Source organism: Lethenteron reissneri, chromosome 49, assembly GCF_015708825.2.
Source record: "Lethenteron reissneri isolate LAM-NWPU_2019-01 chromosome 49, ASM1570882v1, whole genome shotgun sequence".
Taxonomy (NCBI): domain Eukaryota; kingdom Metazoa; phylum Chordata; class Hyperoartia; order Petromyzontiformes; family Petromyzontidae; genus Lethenteron; species Lethenteron reissneri.
The window spans coordinates 4,068,441-4,096,115 of NC_083827.1; the positions used below are offsets into that span (position 1 = coordinate 4,068,441).

Below are 27,675 nucleotides of genomic sequence, written 5' to 3' on the forward strand. Positions count from 1 at the left end.
TGGAACAAAAGCTAAGCCATGCTGTACCGAGAGCTGTCGAGCACAGTTCAGGTGTGATGTCTGGTCTCCATGGAAACCTCGCATCAAACTGATTGACGAACCAACATGTTAGTCACGTGCAGCCAATCGAGTATTTAACAACCAAAAAAGACCACCTGTTAAATATCATACAAATATCACTTTTGGCATCATCAGAATAAGACTATTTAAACTGTAGGAATCCAAATTTCGATTTAAAGCTTTCGTGACTGCAGGGATTCATATTCTTGGTTCTTTCGGTAAAGTCACGTAGAAGGAAAATGATAAAATAATAAAAATAAAACAATAAAACTCTCACGACGTTTCGATTGCAACACAAGCAATCATCATCAGGTGTGAAAACCACAATCATCATCAGGTGTGAAAACCACACCTGATGATTATTGCTTGTGTTGCAATCGAAACGTCGTGAGAATTTTAGTGCTTTATTTTTATTATTTTATTATTTCCCTTCTACGTGACTTTACCGAAAGAACCAAGAATACACAGGAGTCCCTCAATTAAATTGCACATTAATATGAAACTATCGATACCACACGTATGAGGATCAAAGTTACAAATTAAAAGGCACCAGTAAGCACAAGGCACCACATATTTTGTGCAAAGCCAGTCACAGTATTTGAGGAACCATCGATATCCTGGTTTGATTCATTTTCAAAAAAAAAACTCTAAAAAGAGGAAGACAAACGATGTAGGCTGCACAGTAAGGACAACCTTGTAAGGGATGTGTATGCCGATATCCAAATCGGCTCGCGAAAGTACAATTGCTTCATCTGTGTTGCGAGGATTTGCAGTCTTCTGGGAATTAGTTGAGAGTGGCAACAAGAGGTTGGAAGTAGAGCGGCTACCGTAAGTCGATAATCCGCTTTGGCCGCAATTTAACTTCACACCACTCTTTACAACTGGGTGCACGTTCCCCTCGTGGCCCATAACCCGAACAGATTGTCCGTGTGGAGGTGTCTGCTTGAAAAGTCGAGTTGAAGACTACTCAACGGTCCTTTCGTCACCAACAATTCAGGGGTGATTGTTTCGAATGCTTCTACCATTTGCTGTTGAAAATCACTCAAGCTTTGTCGTAAAAGCAACAACTTTAGGACACTACTGTATCGTTTATGAGGAATATGTTGGCAACATTTCAATCTTGCGGTTTAAACTGCGGTATAATAACAGTTTACAGTGTAAGGGATAATACCTGAAATATTCTAGACATCAAACGCGTGCGATGCGTGTCAAGTTCAAGTTCATTTATTAGGTATAGCCCTGTGAGCCATTCGGCTCTTGAATCGGGTGCAACCGCAAGAAACAAAAAACAAAAACATGAACAAGAAAACATCTTAAAGTGAATATGTGACTAAGTGCAAACAGAAAATCCAAGAAAAGACAGCAAAATATTTCAGAAAAAACACCGTACACCAACGCTGTGTGCAAAAATCCCAGTGTTATAAAAGCATTGCATGCAATTAACTCGCGTCGTGATCATTTCCGTACCGTAATGTATAAATCTCAGCATTCCGACATCAGCAATTTGAATTCAGAATGAAACACATTTTAGGACGTACCTTGACTGTTTTTGCATAGACATTTGCCATAAGGTGACGACATGGTGCTACCAATATTGACAAAAGGGCTGATTTTACAAGGGAACACAAATGGAATTAATTTCAGTTCATGTTATGGTAATATTGAAATTATATGCTGCAGATTTTTTTTTAACAACTGTCTTGAAATGAAAAGAAAGATCGGGTGTTGACTGCAATATCGATTTTACAGGGCTTGGACCGGTGACGCTGCAGCTGCAGTTCACGTTGCAAACATAGTTGGTAATGCACAGCACCAAAATACCACTTCGATCAAACGCCTCTCCATGTATCGACCCAACTCAATTGTTCGCACACAAAAAAACACAAATGCATACACGATTTGAAAGCAATAAAATAATAATTTGCACATTTTCAATTATCGATGACATTTTACGATAAACATTTATTGGCGAACATCACAAGATGTGACTGCATGACCTGAAGCACGTAACATGGTACCACCAGCGAACATGGAACCCGTCACACATTGACATGCAAAACCTTCCGTTAAAAACAATCAATGAAACTCATTGATACTTTCATGGATCAACAAATGGCATTAAACATTGTTTTGTAGTCTCCGTACTCCTGCCAATGCAATCCAATAATTTTTTTACGTCACAACTTTTTAAGACAAACTCGTAAACATGTATTTACAGCATCAATACAGTTCAACGAGTCTGGTATTGAATCTAAGCAACACAACAAGTAACGGTTAAACCCGCTGTGCACAGCTCATGTTTTAATTATATTTGTCACGTACACTAATGTACACAGTGTTCAATTTTACATGCCTGTTTGTAATGTGTACCCACTGCTGAATGAAAGCTCAACAATAAAATCGGTACATTTTATTACCAGTTGAAGCGATGTTACTCAACGGAGCAATAACCCCAGCGCCTCCTTGCAACTGTTAATATACAACTAATAATTCTGAAATACTGCTGCATTGGCAGTGGTGCACAAATACAGATAACACAAAACTCAATTCATTATTCAATAGCGCTGTCTTTAAAGGTAAATTATAAAACGCAGTCACGCATGCTTGCCGGCCCTAACAATTTAATCAGTGGGCTGCCGATTTCTAAACCATTTGACCGCAGTCTAATTGTCAAAGCAAACATTTCCTTTGCAAAAATTAAAGTGATAAGGTTTTAAAATCAGAATGCGGTAAAAAGGGTTCAATAATTTTCTATGGTTCTCTCGGTAAAGACACGTAGATAGAAAAAACAAAGTGATTAAAAATATTACGACGTTTTGATCGAAACGTGATATTTTTAATTGCTTTTTTTTCTTCAACCTACGTGACTTTACCGAAAGAACCATAGAATATGAATTCCTGCAGTCACGAAAGTTTGAAGTCAAAACGTAGGGTTCAAGAATCTACAGTTTACAAGCCAGCCTACAATCCATAGGGTTGTAGACTGTTATATTAAGAAATATATTGTAGCACAGTACTCTCTGAAACATTTAGAACATGCTTTGTTAACTACGACATTCAGTAGTGGCTATGTTATAATACATCTTCTTACAATGCAATCAAGGTGTGAGCACGACTCCACCTGGTTTCGCTTTACATGTAAAATATCAAAAGTTAAATTGATTTTTAAAGGTTACTCTGTGTTCATATTCTTAGGTTTTTTCGGTAAAGTCACGTAGGTAAAAAATTAAAATTAATAAAAGTAAAATAAAATAAAAATCACGACGTTTGGGAGGCAACACAAGCTTCCGTCTTCAGGCGGAACAGTCACAGCACGATAGCTGTATCAAGTTTTTTTTACCTACGTGACTTTACCGAAAAAAACCTAAGAATATGAATCCTTGCAGTTACGAAAGCTTCAAATCTAGAGTTACTTTGTGTATTGCTCACAGGAGTGGCTCCACCTCGGCTCACGGTGGGCGATGCTGCAGATGGACGGAAGATTGTCATGGCTCACATCAAGGTGAGTCTTCTGTCAGCAGGGCCAAGCAGTGTCCACAGAACCGGCCCTAGACCTTTGGGGGCCCTAAGCAAAATTTGGTTGGAGGCCCCTTTGATGTATGATTTTTTTTCATCCACTATCTAGCAGTGACTCTAGGGGGCCCTCTGCTGGCCACGGGGCCCTTTGCAATTGCAAGGGTCGCTTAGTGGCTGGGCCGGCTCTGAGTGTCCACATTAGTCCTGCGGCTCCGGTCATCCTCGCAGCAGCAGCAGCAGCAGCATCTAACAAAGACGGTCACCGCATCGCGCGCTTCCAGACGCACTTCTGCGGCCGTCTGGAACGTTCTTCCTCCCGATGTTAGGATGCTACTGGGGCTATGCACTTTTAAATCACCTCAATTGAAAATTCGTTTTTTTAGAACTGCCTTTTGTGTTAAGTTTGTTGCCCTTTCACCTCACCTCCGATAAGCACGATTGAAGTTCAACATACATAAAAAATAATTGTGGCATTACAGCAGGCTCCAGGTTAAATATGCAACGAGGTCCCCATGTGGGTTTTCCAGTATAAGATGACAATGCGTCATGCAGGAGGACTAATGAATTAGTATTGTTTACCTGGGGAAGCCTGAGTCAAGACTGTGTTTCAGGAGCGTCCTGCCCAGATTTCACAGTAGGGAGCTGCTGCTATGTGTAATCCAAATTGAGAAATTTCCAGGTAATTTTTCAGCATTGAGGATATCTGGCCAACAACAGCAGTGATTAACAGCAGGTTTGCTGCACGAGTCTGGCAAATGCCAGAGTTGGTATTAGAACATACAAAGGCCACACGGACCGGTGCCCAAGGCCGCAATCAAACTGCAGAGGCCCGTCTTGCCGTGAGGCACACACAAGTGTTACCACTGCACCACTCTGCCACCCCAAAGACCATGTGTGGTGATAATGCATCAGTGGCGGGCTTACACCAGATTCATTCTCCTGGGAAGCTGCGTGGGTGGCTTGTGCCCTCATTTGATACAGAAGGCCACTGCCAACACGTTCCAGTTTCTTAATGAATCCACGCGGACTGCAACACAAAAACCCGAGGCGGATTCATTGCATCCTCAACCTGGAGCCGTAGTGTCACTGTAATGCCGTGAGAATAACACCACTTGAAAATTCTCACCTGTGAAAATCAATTTTCTTCTAAGAATGCATACTAAATTGACCATGAATTGGTTGTTCATGCATTTGTGTGGACCATTCTTTGCATGTTAACAAGTGTAACACTTGGCCCAGCGATGACAAGTCTCAAATATAACCTCACCCTAATCCTTGTAAGTCTATTCACTACCCTAACCTACTGATACTAAGCTTATCCCTAGCAAAAAAAAACTACAACAATGCTATTCCTTATGCTAACTTCTAACCTAGCAAGCCTCTTACTCTCATTCAAACACACCTAGCCTTAACCACTAGCCATACCTGAGCCAAGCTTCAAGGCCGCTAAGAGGTTCCTGAAGGCCCGGGGCACAATGCCACGTGTGCCCCCCTTATTCCACCATCTGCAGGCCTACTATGAGGCCCTCTTTTGTGTAAGGCCCGGGATAAATCATTCCTTTTGTCGCACCCCCTTCAGTACGTACGTTGAACTTCCTTCGCATCATACGTAGCCACCCGTGCTAATCCGGGCAGTCCTACTGAGTCTGAACCCATAACCACAACGCCAAACCATTTCAGGTCCATAACCGTAATCTGAACATTTATTTAGCCTTCATCTATAGTGCTGAATCGTACCTCATACATTGACACCTTTCTATTCATAATATTCATTCAACATGGTAATACAGTGCATTATAACACATTGCTGCGGAGGGAGCTGGTAGGAACGTTGGGTTGCTCGGTCAATGGCCAGGGTCAACGGCGGCGTGGTGTATTCCACAAATATGCCCAACTGTGAGGGCGGGCACAAGCCGGCGTGAGTAGGTTAAACGTTGAGTTTTATAAGGGCACCACGGGGTGACCAGCCCCTCCCCACCCAGCCCCACCCCTCCCACCCCCAACCCAGCCTCACTCTCCCCACCCAGCCCCTCCCCACCCTCCCCTCCCCACCCTCCCCTCCCCACCCAGCCCCTCCCTGCACGACGGACGGACACAATAATCCCCTGTGGGCTGGTGAAACCAGGAGGTTCCTACCAGTACTACGGTATACGTGTACACAGTACTGTGCCTCAGACAAAATCACCTGCAATGCACCCAATCTGATCTTCGGAAGCTCAGCAGATTTTAGCCTGCTGTATAGTTAGTGGACGAGTCACCACTATGATGCAGAATGGATATTGTAAGTTGTGGGCTACATTGTGGGCCGCAAAGGGCAATGCAGCAACATATATTGTCCTGTACTTCTACACTCCCATATATAAGAACGGGAGACACAGCAGAGCCTCACCATTCTGGCGAATTGCCCGATGATGCTGGATGCAATTACCAGCGAAACGTCTTACTCAAATTGTAAATGTTGTGGTTTCACGCTTCAACACACCGGTGGGCTAAAGCAGTGAACTATTTGTCTTTTGTCAACGTGACACTTTTTTACTGATTGGCCGTGTCGGGTGGTGGAGGGTTACGACACATTTATAAATAACGCGATCTAAACCCAAAAACGTTGATTATGAATAATATTGGTCGCGAAAGCCTACGTGTTAAGCTCCCATATATGCTCCCTCTTTGGTCATACCACCTGCACGGCATGCACGGCAGTGGATTGACAACAGGGCTGTACTACTACAGTTACATGACTAATCAGGACATTTTGCACGGGAACACTTCTCGTCCGTGTTGGGAATCTTGCATCTCATACTGACACCTTGTGCTTAAATCCGAGTACAGCAACGGTTCTTCAACATTACAATATACATTCGATGCACACCTCTTCTCATACGTCTGGCCAATGTGGAAGAGGAGGCCAAATACATTTTAGCAGTGGCTCTCTAGATCTCCCTCTAGTGGAGGCCCTTTCTCCAGGCAGTGGCGTGAGCGAGCAGTTGCAGGGCAGCGCCTTTACCTTTCATACACAGGACCGTGTGTCAAGCACAGGGGCATGACCACAGGAGATGAGATCAAAAGTAATTCAGTCCATTAAGTTCAATTAACCATGGCGCACTAAAAGCTATGTGCATGCTTCTCAGTTTCCTACATCTAACCTGCTCATTACGCCTGTCACACACCTCTAAATTATCTCCCTTTTAAATTTAATCAAATTTCCTCGTTTTCTTTTGGATGTAGTGTCACAATCCACGATATAATTACTTGTTTCACTGATAATGCCCATCGTATACTATACGTTTAATTGTCGCGCATGAAACTTAAACCGAACTTGAGGCTGACTCTGCTTTGGGCTAACACTGAGTGTCTTAGATGTTTCTAGTTACACTAATTGCCTCAACGATAATACATGAATAAAACATGTATACCGCTACTGGATGAAGGCCTGCCCAGGCTGAATTGGCCGCGAGGGTTGTTTGAACATACTTCACCACATTGGTCAGTATAGGTTGGAAATTCACTGGTCAACAAAAAAATTTCTGGCCTGGACTTTTGCAGCTGTTTTGGACTAATTTCAGGGTGCTGATTCCAAATATGATCTCAGATTTGCTCTATCACATCTCATTTTTATGCTATCGGCATACCCCATTTTCATTGATTTTACCCGAAATTAACTCTGTCACTTATGATTGCAAGTTGTTGCGAGTCAGTGACTGCTTTAGTGTTAAAATATGGTGCTGTATTTTTAGGATAGTGTGTTTATAACATCATTTTATGTAGATATCCACATTTATTTAATATTTTTCTTCTGTAGTTTTTATTGAAAATGCAATATTTGATATCTCAAAAACCTGATGTGATAGACATTCTGACCACAAGTATTGTGGTTAATGCAGACATGATTCCTTGAAAAATGTTTCAGTTTGGTGTTTTAACATCTTTACAGCTGTTTTGTTGCCAGAAAAAAGGGGAAAACCTATTCTCATATTTTGGTACTGGCAAAGGAGGTCCCATGATCTAGCATTTATAAACAGTTTGCCTTTAGAGGCTAACCCCTCTTCCGCTTGTGTTGCAATCGAAACGTCGTGGTTTTATTTATTTATTTTATTTTATTACTGAAATAACCAGTAATAAGTCTACATTATAGACTGCCAATGCGCTTACTGAGGTTAAGAACCAGGCTACAGTCTACATTATAGACTGCCAGTACGCTCACTGAGTTTAATAACCAATGCTACAGTCTGCATTACAGACTGCCAATACGCTCACCAGCTTAAAAACCAGGCTACAGTCTACATTATAGACTGCCAGGACGCTCACCGAGGTTAATAACCAGGCTACAGTCTACATTATAAACTGCCAGCACACTCACCCAGCTTAATAACCATTGTTACAGTATACATTATAGACAACCAGTACACTCACCAAACTTAATAACCAGGCTACAGTCTACATTATAGATTGCCAGTATACTCACTCCGATTAAAAAGCAGGCTACAGTCTACATTAGTGGTTTATTTTATGTTTTCACTTTATTTAATTATTATAATTTTTCTATCTATTTGACTTTAACGAAAGAACCAAAGAGTATAACTTATTCTCTCTTTTGCCCACGCTTCTCCCCTTGTTCTCCTCCCCACTTGTACTAACGCCGCCGTCCCCAACTCCCCATGGTCACCCATCATCAATCCATTCATCTCATTTCCCTCTTGGTTTATTCCACGCATATATCCCGTCCTTTCATCTCGTTTCATCTCGCCAATCATCTTGTGCCATATTTAGTGCACTGTACAGCGCCTTGGTTAAGGCCCTAGATAAATGTATGATGAAGTAAGATACCGCACGCTGCTCGAGGTAAATGATAGCTGGTAGTCAAAACGACTGAGTCGTGGCCAAAGGAGAGTGCATGCCCTGGAAGGGATGTCCAACGAGGAGATGAAGCAATGAAATAATGTCACGTGCAGCTGCTGGATGGATTGGTACATCTAGAGACCGTGAGAGATGACGAGAGCTCGGGGAGGCATTCATCCAGCAGTTGATAGACCATTGCTGATGATGGTAACAGTGAACGCAAGATCATAGATGGAAATGTATAAGTATTGGAATTGATGTGTACTTTTCGATTTAAAGCTTTCGTGACTGCAGGGATTCATCTTCTTGGTTCTTTCGGTAAAGTCACGTAGAAGGGAAATAATAATATTATTATATTATTTTATTATGTTTTATTTTTATTATTTTATTATTTCTCTTCTACGTGACTTTACCGAAATAACCAAGAAGATGATGTGTACTTACGAAGACTAAAGTGCATAGCACCTGAATGCGTTGTACAATTTTTTGACCACGAGATGGTGTTAAAGGGTCACGATTGAAAAAAACCTCAACTGCTTAGACCACAACACAAATACAGACACCAATGTATCTGCTTAAAGGCCTTTATCGTGGTGTTTATGTGAATTGTTAGATCCTCAAATACATTAATGACAAGATAAGTTAATTGTAATGCTTTCCTAGACTGTGCAAGCCTCTCCCACTTTAAAACAGAATAAATCACTATAGTGTGAACACATAAATTCACATTTATCAGGAGGTCTTGATACCAAGAATAATGAACGGCTTCATCATCATCGTCATCAGCCCTGATCATTCCACTGCTGGATGAAGGTCTCCCCAAGCCTCTGCTACATTTCACCAACCACCTCTAGAAACACGCGTTTTGAGTGTTTGGCTTCTGCTATAAATCCCCACGTGATTAGCCACTTCGTTGAGTTATCATTCACGGGCCAGGTCGCTTCTGAAAAAAAAAGATCGATGTAGTTCAGTTGGCCTTACCTGGTAAAATGAAATAAAAAGTTTAAATTTCGATTTAAAGCTTTCGTGACTGCAGGGATTCATCTTCTTGGTTCTTTCGGTAAAGTCACGTAGAATGGAAATAATAAAATAAAATAAAAATTTCTATTATTTTATTATGTTTTATTTTTATTATTTTATTATTTCCATTCTACGTGACATTACCGAAAGAACCAAGAAGATAAAAAGTTTAAGTTTAAATTAACCGGCGGTGCAACACTCCTTCAAACGCACGTGAACGGATTTCATCGCTCCATCTGCACGGTGGACGTACCCTTAGACACGTTCCAAATCGGCCTCATGCAGCCAATTTGACTAAACCATTCACGTCAAGTCACGTTCAGTTGAAATTTCGGAAAAATATTATCCACTTCATATATATATAACCGACTACAATCGGATGTTTTGTTAATGTTTTCCTCGAGACCGTTGTGTCAATCCAACGAATATTTCCTCACGTTGCATCGGTCACCGCATTGCGCGGCGCTTTCAGATGCGTTTCTGCGGCCGTCTGGAACGCTCTTCCTTCCGCTATGAGGAAGCCACTGGGAGCTATGCACTTTTAAATCATCGTCGTCGAGATTGACGAACGCATTTATTTTAAAACTGCGTTTTTGCATTCAGTTTGTTGTCCTTCCCCCGCACCCTCCGATTACACTGGTCAACAACAACAACAAAAAACATTTTCTTTCTGGGCTGGACTTTTGCAGCTGTTTTAGACTAATTTCAGGGTGCTTAGCTCCAGTGGCTTTCTCATTCATATATACATTCAGAATTAGTAAGTTGATTGGGGAAAGGACACATCGTAAGAAGAGTTTACTGCTGATGGACAAGACTGGTGACAGAACGCGAGCCAAGGGAGTGAATGAGCGTCAAAGAGCGACTCCTGTGGAGAAGGAGCGGTGAGATCAGTCCGTGTGTAGGAGTGGGATGGATTACACTGATCAACAAAAAACATTTTTTTCTGGCCTGGACTTTTGCAGCTGTTTTAAACTAATTTCAGGGTGCTGATTCCAAATCTGATCTCAGATTTGCTCTATCACATCTCATTTTTATGCTATCGGCATACCCCATTTTCATTGATTTTACCCGAAATTAACTCTGTCACTTATGATTGCAAGTTGTTGCGAGTCAGTGAGTAGGATAGTGTGTTTATAATATCATTTTATGTAGATATCAACATTTATTTAATATTTTTCTTCTGCAGTTTTTATTGAAAATGCAATATTTGCTATCTCAAAAACCTGATGTGATATACAAAAACTGATGCCAGATTTGGAATCAGCACCCCAAAATTACTTTCAAACCGTTGGAATACCTTATGCCACAAAAAGTGTGTTGACCAGCGTTATCGAAATAAGCTCAAGTTCAACATACAGCTCTATCGATGCAACTGCACAATCTGATTTAGCTATGCATGCAGTGCCCAGCGTCTGTGACCAAATCACCTGGAGTGCGCTTCATCTCTTCACGTGAGAGAAGTTGACGTGAGCCTGGACAGCGCTCAGAGGGATGGCCACCATGCCCAAGGTTGTCACAGAACTCGCGGGGCAGGGCAGAGAGGGCAGCAGAGGGCAGTGCAGCGAAATCCATTGTTGTACTCCACTATGTACCAACGTCTGTCGACACTCCCAGCCTTCACCAACCCGCGCTGACCATTCGTGGTGAAGTATGGTCAAATAACCCTCGCAATTCTAGATTTGAAGCTTCACTTGATGCAGCAAATCTGGCTGTGACGGTCCCACCTGATGACGGAGACTTGTGTTGCCTCCAAAACGTCGTGATTTTTATTGTTTTATTTTTATTAATTTTAATTTCATTTTTTACCTACGTGACTTTACCGAAAGAACTAAGAGTATGTAACCCTCACAACCTGCACGGCGTGAGGAGGCCCCTCATCCAGCAGTGGATTGGCAAGACGGCTCTGCATGTACGTGTATACATGCAGTGCCATTGCATCAGTCCTGACATCTGTGAAAAAAGGGCTTTATTGCTCATCGGATTCCTTCATTATAAATGCATATTCTGATCAGTCATAATGCAGGAACAAGCCTTGGTAAATGTTGATTCGTGAGAATTTTTATTGTTTTATATTTGTATTATTTTATTATTTCCCTTCTACGTGACTTTACCGAAAGAACCGAGAATATGAATAGGCCTTGGTAACTTCTAGATTTTAAGTTTTCGTGACTGCAAGGATCCATACTCTTTGGTTCTTTCGGTAAAGTCACGTAGGTGAAAATAAAATATAATAAATTGTTATTTTCATTTTTTTTCACCTACGTGACTTTACCGAAAGAACCAAAGACAACTTGATTTTTTCGAACACAGAGTGGGATACGCTGGGTTGTTGTTGCACCATGGGGCAGCTTACTTGACTTCACATCTAAATCCCTTGGCTAGTAACACCCCTAATCTCAGCCGCTGCACTGGAGGCGAAGCACCAAGGGGCACACTGTACAATGCTGGGAGCCATGTACATCCCAAGATGACGCTCTTAGCGAGGATTAGTCAGTTGTCGTCTTACATAACGGGCCCGAGTGCTTTGTACCACACACACGCATCGCTGTGCATTTTTGCACAGTTACAGCAGCGTCTGCCCTCGTCCCGTTATACGTCTCGCAAAGCAAATGCAGCCTGCCCGCAAGGACACACACACTATCTTTATGCATACAGGGCAGCGTATTGAAAGCAGTCTGTTTGCGTTGGGGGCCATATAGCCGGTGATTGATTGGCTAATGACACCGGGACACACACAGAGTCTGTTTCCACAGAGCTCCTTCAACATTGAACAGATGCCAACGGGAGGAGGGGGGGGGGGTGGTCAATCGCTCTAGGCTTGCGTGCCAGTTCCTAAAAGCCTCACGTGGCTTTCTCGCTCCCTCTCTCGCTCACTCGCTGTCTCACTTTTTCGTTTATCCTGCTACACGATGCGTCAAGATATTCTCCCATTCCACGTCAAGAAAGCAACTTGGAGGGGGGAGGGCACGGAGAAATGTTTCCACGTGTCCATGCAGGCAGGCAAGCAGGCAAGAGGATGGCTGGCTGGTGTTGCGAGTGCGAATAGAGCAGCGTGGTTAGTCGACGCGCGCTAGGTTGGAGGGCGCACTTTGCAAATGAAATCACCTTTCACCGCCAATATAATCATTATTATCGCTTGATATTTAAACTAAACTCAACTATAAAAAAAATGCGACTTTACGTGAACGGTTCAGACAATTTAATGAATTTATTTCTACCCACGTGACTTTTCCGAAAGAACCAAAGAGTATGGATTCCTGCGGTCACGAAAGCTTCGAATCAAGATCGGTTCAGACAAATTTGGTTGCATGAGGCCGATTTGGAACGTGTCCAAGTGGACGTCCACCGAGCAGATTGAGCGATGAAGTCAGTTCACGCGTAGAAGGGGTTGTTGCGTCGCCGGTAAAACTAAACTTTTTTTTTAATGGCCCACTGAGCTAGAAACCTCTTTTTCAAAAGCGACCTGGCCACAAATTATAGTCATACTCTTTTTTTTTTTCGGTAAAGTCACGTAGGTACAAATAAATAATAAAAATAAATAATAAAATTTATAGAAATCATAATAGAAATAAAATAATAAATCACGACGTTTCGGGCGCAACACAAGCGTCCGTCACCAGGTGGGACAACTGCAGCAAGAAACAATTCCTGAAGTGGGCAAATTATAGCTCTGTCGAGGAGTCTTTTGGCGACGTGACGTCATGCGCGCAGCGAGGCGCGATGAAGTCATGTCACCTGAGGAACTTCAGGGGGACCCAGAGGTCGCAAACGGGTTTTGATTCCTTACCCGTACCCGGCCGCACCCGTACCCTACCTGAAATTAGTGATAAACGGTTACTCACCAGTGACTCACGGCCTACCCGTACCCGTACCCGGCCGCACCAGGGTTGCAAACGGGTACCCGTACCCGGCCGGGTACGGGTAGCCGGGTATCGGGTAGGGTGCGGATATCGGGTACCCGGTTGCGACCTCTGGGGGGACCCCGTGACGAAAGGCGGGGTCGTTGTGGGGGCCCGGGGTGGTGAGCGTCTTGAGAAAGCTTCTGCTTAGCCGAGGCTAGGCATAGATGGAGCCGAGGGTTCACGGGAAGGACCGAGTGTAGGACACCTATACCCCTGGTTGTTTAGTTACCGTCTTCTTTGTTAATAAATCGGCGCAAGCCCTTACCTGGAAATCTGCCTCCGAGTCTTCATTCACCACTCGATGAAGTGGCTTATTGCGTGGAAATTTGCAACAGCAACCAACTACTCGATACGTGCCTCCCATGCGGTATATCTCGATGAGTCTTGTGGTTGTTGTTGTTTGACTTGCATCCCAGTGGGATTTTTGCACACAGTGTTGTTGTAGGGTGCTTTTTTTGCAATATTTTGCTGTCTTTTCTTAGATTTTCTGTTTGCACATAGTCACTTTAAGATCTTTTCTTGTTCATGTTTTTATTTTTTGTTTGTTGCGGTTGCACCCGATTCAAGAGCCGAATGGCTCACAGGGCTATACCTAATAAATGAACTTGAACTTGAGTCGTGCAGCAGGGAACCCTTGGTGGCAGCTGTCCCTGTGTGGCACAAAAACAGTGAGCACAGAAACCGGCGAGCAAATGGCCATTAGACCTGCAGGAGTGGGGGGGGGGGGGGTGAGGTTGGCTTGTGACTTCCTAATTCAATAATTTGTTAGCATTTGATCAAATTTGGACCACGTCGCCGGCACACGTCCCACTCATTTCCAAACGACGTGACGGCATCTGAAGCAGGCGGTGCGTGTATTTCACGCTGAAATAATGCCCCAGTGTTCACCGGGGGCGAACCTCTGCTACGAGTGGCAAAACGCGCTGCCGCTGGGCCCATGTGACTGCCCCGCGAAGGGGCTACCGACAGAATGGAGCGATTGCACCACAGCCCACACAGGCTGCAGGGGTCCAGATACCGGGCGACATTTGACAGGGAGGCCCATTTAACTCCTCGCTCCAAAGCCTATGCCAACCAGGATAAGCCACTGACCCCACACCTGCCGCCCACCCCCCCTCCCGCCGCCGCACTTCCGATTAGCACGGTTGGCTATGTAGGGCGCGAATGAAGTTCAACGAGCTGTCATTGTGCTGCCGCTAATATTATGGGGGAGTGAGGTTAGCACCCATCAATTTCAGGCGGCCTGACAGTAAATGCGAATTTAAAACATGACCCCAGATTCTTCAGCCTCTCCTGCTGCCCTGTTATGTCGCCAATCCACGTGAGGGGGATAGCCTAATGACCGTTATTTTCATTCCGCGCAGTGTGGCGCAGGCAGATTGTGGGCCACGGACAAAGCGCGGGGTTCGACAGTAATTGTACGCTCCGCGGCGATAACACCGGGTGTGGCGAACGTTCGCGTCGGTTTTATTCACAGATGAATAAGATACAAAGGTATATAATAAGGCGGTTTGAAAGCTGTTCTGCGCGGGGATGACCATATGTTCATGTTAAGTAAGCGTGACTGACCCAGGCCTGCATCCACACGTATTGCAAGGCAATTCTCGAAATCGAGCCGTCCTTCGAAGAGACGTTTCAAAGCTGGAGGTTCCATCCATCACCTTACCAGGCGATGTTACAAGATCCCAGCCAGAGGAAGCCATCGCAAGCTGCCTGGTTTACCCTGAGCAGAGTGCAGCACGTCCAGCAATGCTCTATATGAATGATAGCTGTGCATTCACAGGGATACCATCTGCAGATGTGTCCATAGCCCTCACTGATGATTTCACTCAGTGGGAAGTCACGTTCTCATCTGCTGCCCCCATAGTCTGGAACTTCCTACCGACAGAAGTGCATGCTGCCAACTCCCTGCCTCTATTAAAATCTCCACTCGACACCCTCTTTTATGATTGGCAGTCTCTCCGTAGAATGGAATTAATAAAATAATAAAAATAAAACATAATAAAATAATTCTCACGACGTTTCGGTCACAACGCAAGCAGCCGTCCTCAGGTGAAGAACGGTTCTGTCGAGAAGACAGCGTCTGAATGTGTCTTATCGACAGACCTGTTCTTCACCTGAGGACGGCTGCTTGCGTTGTGGCCGAAACGTCATGAGAATTATTTTATTATGTTTTATTTTTATTATATTATTATTTCCATTCTACGTGACTTTACCGAAAGAACCAAGAAGATGAATCCCTGCAGTCACTAAAGCTTCAAATCAAAATTTAGTCTCTCCGTAATTATAAATTGTGCCCACTGTTCCTAGAGCGGTGTTCTTCATTGCAAGGCCATCGCGTGGCCACCGGCGGTCCCTGGTGGCTTTTCGTGCGGCCCCCGACAATATACAAAGAGTAACAACACCTCCCATCATCATTATCGTCATCGTGCTGCTGTCAAACCCACAATGGTTTCAAATGTGTGGCGGCCCTCACACTGATGATGTCTTATCGGCGACAGTGCCCCCCCCCCCTCTCTGAAAATTCGTAAAGAACGCTGCTTTAGACGCTGTATAAATGCACTTTGTATTGATTGAATGTGGTAGAAGCGTTGTATCTGTAGCATCAGTAAAATTCCACAGGGTATTTGTTGCTTTAAATTCGCTTTCCATAACTTGGGATCAATCGGGATCTCGGATGAAATGCGCCTTACAAATGTCAATTATTATTATTATTGGAGCCTTGAAATGTATCTTAAAATGTGGCACTTTATGCATACAGTGGTGCAGGAAAGTGGCTGCAATATGTGGTGCAACCATCGTAGATGATTACTCTCTCTCTGATCACTGCAGTGCGATTATAACGAATTTAAATATCACTGTACACGTGGCCTTAAACATGAGCGAATGCACTTACGCGCAAACTTTTTTTTAAAATGCCCGTTAAGTAAAACAACCCACATGTGGGTTCTTTATGTGATGCTTTTCAAAAGCATATATCAAAACTTTCCTTGGACCTAGGTCAAGTTTTTAATGCTGAACTGACAGATGTGATGAATGCTTTTAAAAGCATTAGGGCAGACTGGCAGCCTATACAGCGATATGTTGTTGTCCATTAAGGGACGTACACAGGTGGACGCGTTCATTATTATGAGCAAAGGAGTTACCGCTACATTTAAAATCATTTACTAGAATTAAAATACAATGCACCCAATATTACTGCCAAACTTCCCATGAGTGTATCGCCTGCAAGATTGCAAAGGCAAACAACTTAATAATAACAAATTGTGGGGATTGCTATGGTTTCAATGGTTGTGTTTTCTTACTTTTTTTGCGGGTGGTTTAGTCGGCGGTTTGATCTACTACTGAAATCTAACATGTTACCGCATTTATAGCGCAACTTTTCCTGCTCTCTGCGCAGCATATTTCACCGTGGAAAGCAACCGGATCGGAAAAAGAGGACAATAATTCCACGCGCGAATCAACAAAGCGCCTTATCCAAAGGTAGGGAGCCCGTATCCACAGGATGCGCCAACTTTAATCGAGCATAAATTATACAGTATTCCGAGTATCGTAATTATACGCCGCTATTTGATGTATGCCATTTGTGTGCGCGCATTCATATTCGCTCAATAATATATTTGTCCCAGGGCATATCATTATTATTCAGTGATGTAATGGTCAGCCCACTGGATTTGCAATCCAGAGGTCACCGGTTCCATTTGATCTCCCGCCGTGACCATTGAAGTAATGGGTGTGTTTCTTAAACCGCACTGCCTCCGTCCGCGTGGCAGTATAAATGGGTTCACCTGTAAAATCTAAACCGCAGGTCACGTGTTGGTGGGATTGAGTGTGGCTATTCCGACCACTTCTAAAGGGTGCCGCGGTGGCGAGATGTTCACTCCCTCGCCTGGTTTACAGGAGATCGTGGGTTCGATCCTGACTCTGACACCTGCTGTATATTTGGAGTTTGCATGTCTATCTACCCGTGGTTGCGTGGATTTTTCTCCGGGTCCTCCGGTTTTCCCCTCCACATTTAGAATCTTGCTTTTAGAGTATTTGGCTGCGATACATTTCCACGTGATGGGCCACTTCGTTGAGCTATCATTTGTGGCCAGGTCGCTTCTGAAAATGAGCGATTTCGCTCAGTGGGTTTTACCTGGAAAAAAAAAAGTTTAGTAATTTTAGTTTAATTCACATCTGTCGTGCGTGAAAGAGTAGGCCACGTACCCTCTTGATGTGGGATCCCTTCACTCGCAAACTTTCCACCCTTTAGCTGAAGCCCTTCCCCAGCATTGGCACGAGCAAGCTATTTCAGGGCTGCACCTTTATCTCTATCATGTCATTACGTGTATGAAGACAATGACAAATACGTCGGAGGGGCGCCGTGTTTTTGTTAACCCCAGAGCTGAATTATGGTGATTTCTACCTCTTGTGGATGGGCGCGGAGTGCCCTGTTTGTGTTTTTTTTTAAACCTGACTAATGTTCTTTTGACGTTCGCCATGTTTATTTCGGTGGGTTCAGCCTCGATGGGAAAGTTTAAGTAAATACAACGTCGCGGCGAAATGGCCTCGGCTTAGTTCATCATCATCGCATTGCGGAAGAAAGAAAAAAAACCCCGCGCGTCACGAACATCTGCGCGAAATACGCTCGCTGGGCCAACATGTCAGGGAAAACACATTCCTGTAACCTCACAGATGCGGTCTGTATTCTACAACGCGGCGGTAGCTGCGTTCCTGAAGAACACCGCGTTGGGGAAAATCGCGTTACAATAACCATTATATAATATCGGGTAAAGCACAGTCACACGTGAGATGCGTACGTGGCCCGAACAAAGCCTGAGGCGCGTGGGTAGCATCTAGAAGTATCCAGCAGCATCCCACTGCCTTGTGCGGTGACGCTACGCCGAGGCTGCCGTACGACCGCTCATTCCTACTCGCGCGACGTAGTTTTGTTGTCTCGATCGCGTTTCATCCAATTCGCATTCCGCATTATAAAAGATGCGTTCCCTCACACATTCATCACGTTGTATGCAATTCTCGTCATGAAAACAATGCGCGTTATAGGAGAACAGACTGTGATAGCCGCCGCTACTTGAGCTTGAGCAGAACGACTAAGGGGGAAGGTAAAACAAACTACGCGTGGTCGATCGACTGCCCTCTCCAAAGATAAAGTACATTGAACAGAAGCAGCTCCATTTAGGTAATTACTGAAAATTACTGCCGTGACTTTTTCATCAGGAAATGTCAATAGCTCTTGATTCCCAGTAGATTGTACTGGATTGTTTGTAGTTTGAATCCATGTTTAATAATTTGTTCTTTTGGGGTTTTTGTTTGTTCCATCAGGGCTACATTCACTCCTTTTTTTGTATCGCACGCCGCCCCTTTCTTCAAGATATTGCAATTAAATAGTATTGCATGCAATGCTGAATTTATGTAATGAACACAATCATCAGTTTTTGTCGGTCCACTGGACGAAGGTTTTCCCATCTCCTACAGTCCTGAGGTTCCGATAATCCATCCCACTCCTACACACGGACAGATCTCACCGCTCCTTCTCCACAGGAGTCGCTCTTTAACGCTCATTCACTCCCTTGGCTCGCGTTCTGTCACCAGTCTTGTCCATCGGCAGTAAACTCTTCTTACGATGTGTCCTTTCCCCAATCAACTTACCATTCTGAATGTATATATGAACGAGGAAGCCACTGGAGCTAAGCACTTTTAAATCTAAGTTATTGGAACGATGCAACATGAGGCTGTTGAGGTTGTGTCCACGTGACATTATATCGGTGGTCTCTCCCGAGGTGCTAGCCATCAAACTTTTTGGTTAACCATCGAACAAAGACGGTCACTGCATCGTGCACTTTCAGATACGCTTCTGCGGCCGTCTGGAACGCTCTTCCTTCCGATATTAGAAAGCCATTGGAGCTATGCACTTTTACATCACCTATATTGAAAACGTATTTCTTTAGAACTGGTTTTTGTGTTAAGTTTGTTGACTTTCCTCCATAGCTCCGATGAGCACGCTTGGCTACATACGGTTCGAAAGAAGTTTAACATAAATACATATAAACCCTCTTGCACTCTCCTTTGTAAAGCAACTTACCATTCTGAATGGTCAATGCGATGCCTCTGATTTGCTCGCCAATTTATGTGCTCTTAATTTTTCTGCAACTCATATATATAACGTATAATTTCTGAAATGTTAACTGTGCGCAAACATGCAAACAGTTTATTGAGTTCTGTAGAGGTGGTGCTTTCCAACAATACGTGGGAGGAGAGCGTTGATACAGTTGTGCAAAGGAAATTCTGAAATAAAGTCACAGCACACACAGAGTTGGACTCATGAGGAAGTCTCGTTCGTGTGTTGTATGAAGACAATTACAGTGGTATAATGTTGATGTTTGAGGATATTGCAATCGAATGTAATCAGCATGAATGCATATGTTTCAAACTCCGGAAAACATTTTTGACTACTCCCGTGCATTCTGAGTGATGTTGCTGATGATGTGATAATATTTGATTATGAATAGAGTGATATTGCTGCTGCTGCTGATAATGATAGAATGATGCTTTCTGATGCTGATGATGATGTGTGATGATGTTGATACGTGCACACACGCGCGCGCACACACACGCGTGTGTGCGCACACGTATTTAATATTCATCATTCTCCTTCAATTTTAAAACATGTCCGCAAATCAGAATCATTTCTGTTAGTGATATACGCAAAGCTGAAAGAAGGCCTTTGTGCGGGTGGAATAAAGCGAAGATGAATGAGAAACGGCACATTAGGACCACTCAATGAAGCCCATCTACCAGCTGAGCCCAAGTCCTTCAGTCTTTGGCAGGGTGCATTTCTCTCCCCGTTGCTACTGTTAAGCCAGATAGGTACACTACTGCAGATTACATGAATCCTGATTAGATTTTACATGCAAACAGTGAAACGGGGGAATTATTCCCAGGGCTTTATTTTTGCCACGTCCTTTCGTACATTTAAATTGTTCGCGCCTGTTGAATTATTTATCTCGTGTTATTTCGTTTTCTTTGCAACTCCGGTATTTTGCACCCGAAAAATGTGTATTCCTGTTTGGTTTGAAGTCGTACGTGCATACGGTTTGTGTGTGAAATGGCTATTTAAACTTTGATGTGATGGTTAATATATATATCCATATTTTATAAATGTTTTTCAGAAAATATTCGTGTTGCCAGTAGTGCATCACCTTGTGTCAGGCAATTCCTCTCTCGAGATGTTAACTACCACGCCTGGTAAACGGGAGGGCATGGGTTCGATCCCGACCCTGACGATGCCTGTATATTTGGAGTTTGCAATGTCTCTCACCCCATGGTTGCGTGGATTTTTCTCCGGGTCCTCCGGTTTTCCCCTCCAAATTTAGAATCAACATCACGCATTTAGACTATTTGGCTGCCATAAATTACCACGTGATTAGCCACTTCGTTAGGCTATCATTTATGGCCAGATCGCTTCTGAAAAAGAGCTATCTTGCTCAGTGGGGGCGTAGCTGGTAAAAAAGAAAATTCTAGTTTCATCTTGTCTCGATGCACACTGTTGAAAACTATCTGGAATGTTCTCAACATCCATCACCGTGTGACTCGCAGATGACAATGAGGCAGTGGCCCCTGACCTGTTCGTAACTCTTCATTAGATGTGTTTGACCTCTCTTCAGATCAGGTCACGCCCTGTCCACAAAGAAAAAACTGTTTGGAAAGTGGGAACTTTTGCAGATTTTGTGTGTGTGTGTGTTCTCATCCTTGCACTGTTTTTCAGTCTTCAGTTATAAGAAGGAGGACGGAAAAAAGAATATTTCCATTAGTCCATAGTGGTATGGTTTAACATGTATATTACATACTCTTTGGTTCTTTCGGTAAAGTCACGTAGGCGTCAAATAAAATAAAATAAATCACGACGTTTCGGGCGCAACACAAGCGTCATACCTACGTGACTTTACCGAAAGAACCAAAGAGTATAGATTCTTGCAGTCACGACAGCTTCAAATCAAGAATGTATATGACACATTACTAATCTGGTGAGATGGCACCAGCAATTGGAGCAGGCCACTCACGTTGCAAGTTCAAATCTCACTACGATCAATAAACTGGCCTTTGTCATAGGGATACAGCATTTAAACCACCGGCTCAGAGCTGTTTAACGAAAATAAGTGTCGCCACACACTTATTTTTGGAGGATATCACTTTGGCTATTGGCTTTTTCCCATTGTACTTTCCTCCGCTTTTATCCCGAGCCTGTCCAACCCCTGAGTCACCCAGCTATTTCCTTGACGGTTATTTAATCATAGATAGATATTCCCATCTATCGGTTACCTGATTTTATAAACTACAAGGTGGATGACCTACATGCAAGAGGCGCGTTGTGGGGGAGCTGTATGACGCCACCTCGATTTGCGCACACGTGTCCATGCCGACGACTTGGGGAAGAATTCATCCGACAGTGGATTGATCGTTGGCTAGATCGCGTCAATATAATTAATTACAAGTTTAATTGGCTTTACTCTCCAACACCCCGTTGTGCTGAACTAGTAACGAAATGGCACGTTTTGTCTACGTAACAAACCTTACTAATTGTTGTCTGTGTCGGGTGGTGGCGGATTTAACAACAAATGTATATTTACGCGATCTACCCAAAAAACCCCCCGAATATTATGGATATTGGTCGCGAAAGCCTACGTATTAAACTGGCGATGATGATGCTATCCACACAGGACGGCATACCTGGACGAACAAATGCAGGAGCATGCAAGGCTACGATCGCCATCGCTCGGAGTTCCATGGCGCGGTTCAACAGCCCGGCCCCACCGTCCTCTCTCTCAGCCGGCTGCCACCACCACTGCCACCACCGCTGCCGCCGCCACCACCACTGCCTTCGCCACAGGCAGTGCCAGCTCAAGCGACAAGTCGTCACAGGAGCCGCACACGTCTCTCGCCGCTCACGCGGTACCGTGGTTGCGTTGAGCCGGCGGATGGCGATGCACGCCGCCTGTGATACGGCACCTTGGGGGCGAGGGTTGGTGAATGAAAAGTCCAAGTGATTTCCTGCTCAAACGAGCACTCGTCAGAATCGTAATATTTATTTATTCTGGAGGAATCTGATGGGCGATAAAGCTCTTTTTCACAGATGTCCCGTAGGGGCGAGTAAGAACGTTACAACAACAAACAATACAAAAGGCGATTGTAGTGCACAGTAAAAGAAAGGTAAACTAATCACCCAAACAAATGAAACTAAACCATCCTCATCCTACCAGGCAAAGCCCACTGAGGAATTAACTGATAGCTCAACAAAGTGGCTTATCATGTGGATATTTATAGCAGCAAAATCATTTAAATAGCTTGAAATCATTTAAATAGCTTATCTACAGTTTACTGCCCTTAGCCAGTGACATAATTTCCACATTCCTATGGCGAGGGCGAGTCTCTCCATCGGTCAACCACTGTTGGGATGATGGGGCTGAGTTAACCCCCAACCAGGAAATAACCCCCTCCCCCACCCCCGCTGGATGTTATTAAAACCCCGAACGTGGATCAGTTTTATTGAATGTGTTCTCTCATGCTATGAGATATCATGGGGCACCACGGTGGCAAATGTTAACTACCTCACCTGGTATACAGGAGGTCGTGGGTTCTATCCCGACCCTGATGCCTGTATATTTGGAGTTTGCATGTTCTCCCCGTGGTCGCGTGGATTTGTATTCGAGTCCTCTGCTTTTTCTCTCCACGTTTAGAATCAACACGCGTTTAGAGTAGTTGACTGCTATAAATTTCCACGTGATAAGCCACTTCGCTGAACTATCATTTATGTCCAAGTCGCTTCTGAAAATGAGCTGCATAGCTCAGTGGGGCCTTACACATGCGTAGTGTCAGTGAGACGGAGGCAAGATTTGTAGGAGGCACCTTCTTTACTAAACAACTTCCACGGTCTCGTCCTCACACTCTCCACAGTAGCTCAGCCCAGCCTGTACACAACACCAGCCGTCTAACACTGACGGCGCTAACTGAGATAGCCAACGGCTCTCCTTCGTAGTGCAGTGTCTAGCAGAGACGTTTAGCGACGACGGCGATGAGACGACAGCGACGACGAGACGAGTCCACTCCCAGAACCGGCAGCCTCGAGCCCCCCGCTCCCGGCTCCTTTTATGCTCCCAGCACGGCCTGGCTCCGCCCTGACCGCGCCTCCCTTCTCGAACCCGCTAGCAGGTTCCACGGGCCTCCAGACGGTGTCCTCCGTGACCCTTGCCCTAGTTCCTCCGCTCTGCCAACACACACCGTGCTCACGCTCACCGGCGTGCGCGCTGTCTATCCACCACAGCCGGCGCTATTACACTACACATGGTCAAATACAAACGCATTTTGATTTAAAGCTTTCGTGACTGCAGGGATTCATATTCTTGGTTCTTTCGGTAAAGTCACGTATAAGGGAAATAATAAAATAATATAAATACAAAACAATAAAAATTCTCACGACGTTTCGACTGCAACACAAGCAATCATCATCAGGTGTGAAATCCACAGCAAGAAACGTCGTGAGAATTTTTATTGTTTTATATTTATATTATTTTATTATTTCCCTTTACGTGCCTTTACCGAAAGAACCAAGAATAAAAATACAAATAGTTTTTAGCATTTCGAGAAGTGTTTTAAATATATTACAATAGATTCAAAACTCATCTTTCCGTGGTTTATCCAGATCTAGATCGTGTGACCGTACTACTCCGATTGTGTCGTCCCTGCGCTGGCTCCCTGTAAAGAGCAGAGTCGACTTCAGGATTCTGCTTGAATGGGCCAGCGCTTAAATATCTCGCCGCCGATCTGCTCAAGCGTCATAGACACCGCTGCGAAAAACTTACATCAGCTGCTTCTGGTCTGCTCAGTTTTTTTCATTTTATTTCATTACAGTTTCATTCATTTGGTATAGCCCTGTGAGCCATTCGGCTCTTGAATCGGGTGCAACCGCAACAAACAAAAAACAAAACATGAACAAGAAAACATCTTAAAGTGACTATGTGCAAACAGAAAAATCCAGAAAAAATCGTTCCTAAGACAAGACTGTGTTGTTGTTGATGTTGATGTTCTAATGGAGACGGAGCCTTCTGCTGCCAGTCTCCACGATTGTGGAATCCCTTTCCTCGGTCCATTAGTTTATTATTATTTGCTTTTATCCCGGTTCCTCATTTTATTTCAACTTCGAGTGTAGCCATTGATATTGTTATTAAAAGTTTCTATTTCGCTTAGATTGTATCTGTACTCGTGCGTGGAGTTTTACTTTCATGTACAGCGCTTTGAGATACTTCAATATGAAAAGCGCTTTATAAAACAGAGATTATTATTATTATTTACGTGAGCAAGACTTGGCATTCTGCACTTGTGAGATCGTTCCGTATCTGGAGAATTGGTTTCATTGGACGAACACAAACCCGACTCGCACAATGCAAACCGCAAACGACACGCAGTGAGTTTTCACCCAGCGGTGGAAGCAATGATTCCGTGTGTCCAGATTTGAACTTTTTTAGTTTTGCCCACTCACTTTCACCAAAATTATAAATAAAAATTGCTTCTATTTGGGTGCGCCCTGAACTTTGGAGGCAAGGTTTGGTGGATCACACAAAGTTGTGACACTTCCATAGCTTTCGATTTAAAGCTTTCGTGACTGCAGGGATTCATATTCTTGGTTCTTTCGGTAAAGTCACGTAGAAGGGAAATAATAAAATAATAAAATTATTAAATCCACATCAGTTGGATTTCACACCTGATGATGATTGGTTGTGGTGCAGTCGAAACGTCGTGAGAATTTTATTGTTTTCTATATTTTTTATTGTTTTATTTCCCTTCTACGTGACTTTACCGAAAGAACCAATAATATACTTCCATACCTGCCAAGCAAACGAGCTGGCCGCGAGGCAGTAGTATGGCAAGTGGGTTTGGAAACCTAATCTGTGCAGATGTTTGCGTGTCATCTTGTCATACGGATGGGTTTCATTCGGCTCCTCCGGTTTCCTCCCACACGCACAACATTATTTTTTTAAAGGAATTGGCCAAACATATGCATCCAAGATCTTCCTGCAACAAAAAAAGTCTTGAGAATTAATGAGGTTTTTCTTTATAAATGGAATCGGAACAAAACGTGGAATAATATTGCTTCAGTCCTTCTCTTAAAACGTCCAACCTTGTAATGAAATGTTGTTCCTCAGATTGAATCAGTGATTTCTGAATCTGGAATGTTTTCTTTTCTTAAGGTTAGCCACAATTGTAAATCATACTTACCCCAGTTCAAACATTTCCTTGAGACAGCAGTGTGTTTTGTTGCTATGCACCACTTGTTTTGCGATTTCCGTCGTGTATGTGCCGTGTCAAATCCAGTGTTCACTGTTGAACTGCTGGTACGTAACACCAATAAGTTGTAACCAGAGTTTAACACAAGGCCTGTGGAGACAAATGTGTTGCTTTTATTAACTCTGTCTGATCGCTATGATACATAATACAAGTAGCAGCCTCCGCTGAGCTCTGGAACAAGATGCTGTGTACTTAACGGTATCATTTTTACGCTTTTCAACAAAGCTTGAAAGTGTTTATGGATTATTGTATTTCATACCTCCGTCTGTCTATCCATCTGTCTATCTATCCGTAACAGGGTTGGCATGTTAACTTAAAAAAAAATACACGTTCCAATATAGGTTAAACTGGAGTATATGTGCGTTGCCAATAGAGATGGAAACCATTGAATACGGGACAAATTGATCAAAACACGGGGGCACAAACCAGTGCTGCAACGTGTGTATGTTGAACTTCTTTTGCACCGTACGTAGCCAACCGTGCTGATCGTCGGCGCTGAGAGTACCTGCCTCGGCATCCCAGACCGACTGCCCGAGGCGCGCCCTCACCGGGCAGAGCTGCGATGCGAGCCCCGTGGTTTCTTCATGGGCTACGAGTGTACTAATCTAGATTTGAAGTTTTCGTGACTGCAGGGATCCATACTCTTTGGTTCTTTCGGTAAAGTCACGTAGGTATAAAATGAAATAAATTAAATCACGACGTTTTGGGCGCAACACAAGCGTCTGTCATCAGGTATTACACCCCCCCTCTCTATCTCTCCCCCCTTGCTCCTCCCCCCTCTCTTACCTATATGGCCTCTTGGTACAGCAGCCCTTTTGCCCACTTCAGCAACTGTTTCTTGCTGTGGTTGTCCCACCTGATGACGGACGCTTGTGTTGCGCCCGAAACGTCGTGATTTAATTTATTTTATACCCACGTGACTTTAACGAAAGAACCACAGAGTACGAGCGTACTACTTGCTGTGCGCGCCCTGGCGCAAGCACTACCATTAGTATCGCTCATTTAAATACTACCCAAGGCAGATGCATTCCACGACGTAATCTATGCACTCGCATGATAATTCTTACTTGATGTCGTAGTTACACCTTCATTGCTTTTCTGCCTTTGCCGTGTCTTTGTCAGCTGTCTGCACCGAGCCCAATGGATTCTCCGGCGTCCGCACCGGCAAACACATTCCTCGGCAAAAGGAGCAACATGGTGTCGGAGGAAGACATGAGCGACATCAACTCCCTTTTGACGACGGCGGTGTTGACAGGAGACAAGGACCCAGATGACAAGGTGTGGGGGCGTACATTTGCGAGAACCTTCTTTGACCAAGGTCAAACGCTGTAGCTCAATTCCCCGCAAATTCTGGTTTTAGTGGGATTAAATCCATGGGCAGTTCAAGATGGCAAGGTGCTTGTGAGGGTTGGTCGTGATGAGGGCCCAAAGGTTTTGACGAAATTACCACGAACGCAGACACCACTATTGTCTTCTTCATCGCGTCTCATATTCAACCTCTAGACGGTCGTTCCCGAAAATTCTGCACAGGCCACCGCTTGCGGTGGCGGCATTGCCAAGTCTTGAGGAGCGCATTGCGGTTGCTGCAGGGCATCTCAGGAGATGATCCATGGTTTGCTTCTCCAGACAAGCACACATTGGTGTCGGGGTTGTGTGGAATACTCCCACACCCCACCCATGATTTCATGAGAGAGTTGCATCTGCCAAAAGCCACTCTCTTGAGTCTGTTGAGGCTCCGCCATGTGAGCCGTTTGGAATTGGAGTCAGACGGGAGCTCCGTTCAACAGCTTTGTCGCTTTATTTTTTCCCATTCTTTTTGCCAAGGGAAGTTCTGGCAGAGGTCGGTGATGTGGAGTCAGTGGTACAATCCTTCCCTGTGATACACTGAGAACAACATTTTGGTCAAAAGCCTTTGGGCCCTTCGTTAAGGCCAACCTCCATGGTGCTTTGGAAGCTTAGAAACCTTGCCCAGGAATTCTAGATTTGATGCCTTCGTGAC

At 44.1% G+C, this 27,675-nt stretch overlaps 1 protein-coding gene across 2 annotated transcripts in view; it reads left to right on the top strand.

Annotated features, from left to right (window-relative positions):
- LOC133354810 (uncharacterized) overlaps positions 1-27,675 on the top strand; it is a 63,106-nt gene that overhangs the window by 6,139 nt on the left and 29,292 nt on the right. For both annotated transcript variants that reach the window (XM_061571948.1, XM_061571949.1), the window contains 5 exons: positions 1,810-1,859; positions 3,492-3,562; positions 16,735-16,817; positions 22,055-22,286; positions 26,799-26,954. In XM_061571948.1, coding sequence (XP_061427932.1) covers positions 1,810-1,859; positions 3,492-3,562; positions 16,735-16,817; positions 22,055-22,286; positions 26,799-26,954 — 592 coding nt within the window. The remainder of the gene's footprint in view (positions 1-1,809; positions 1,860-3,491; positions 3,563-16,734; positions 16,818-22,054; positions 22,287-26,798; positions 26,955-27,675) is intronic.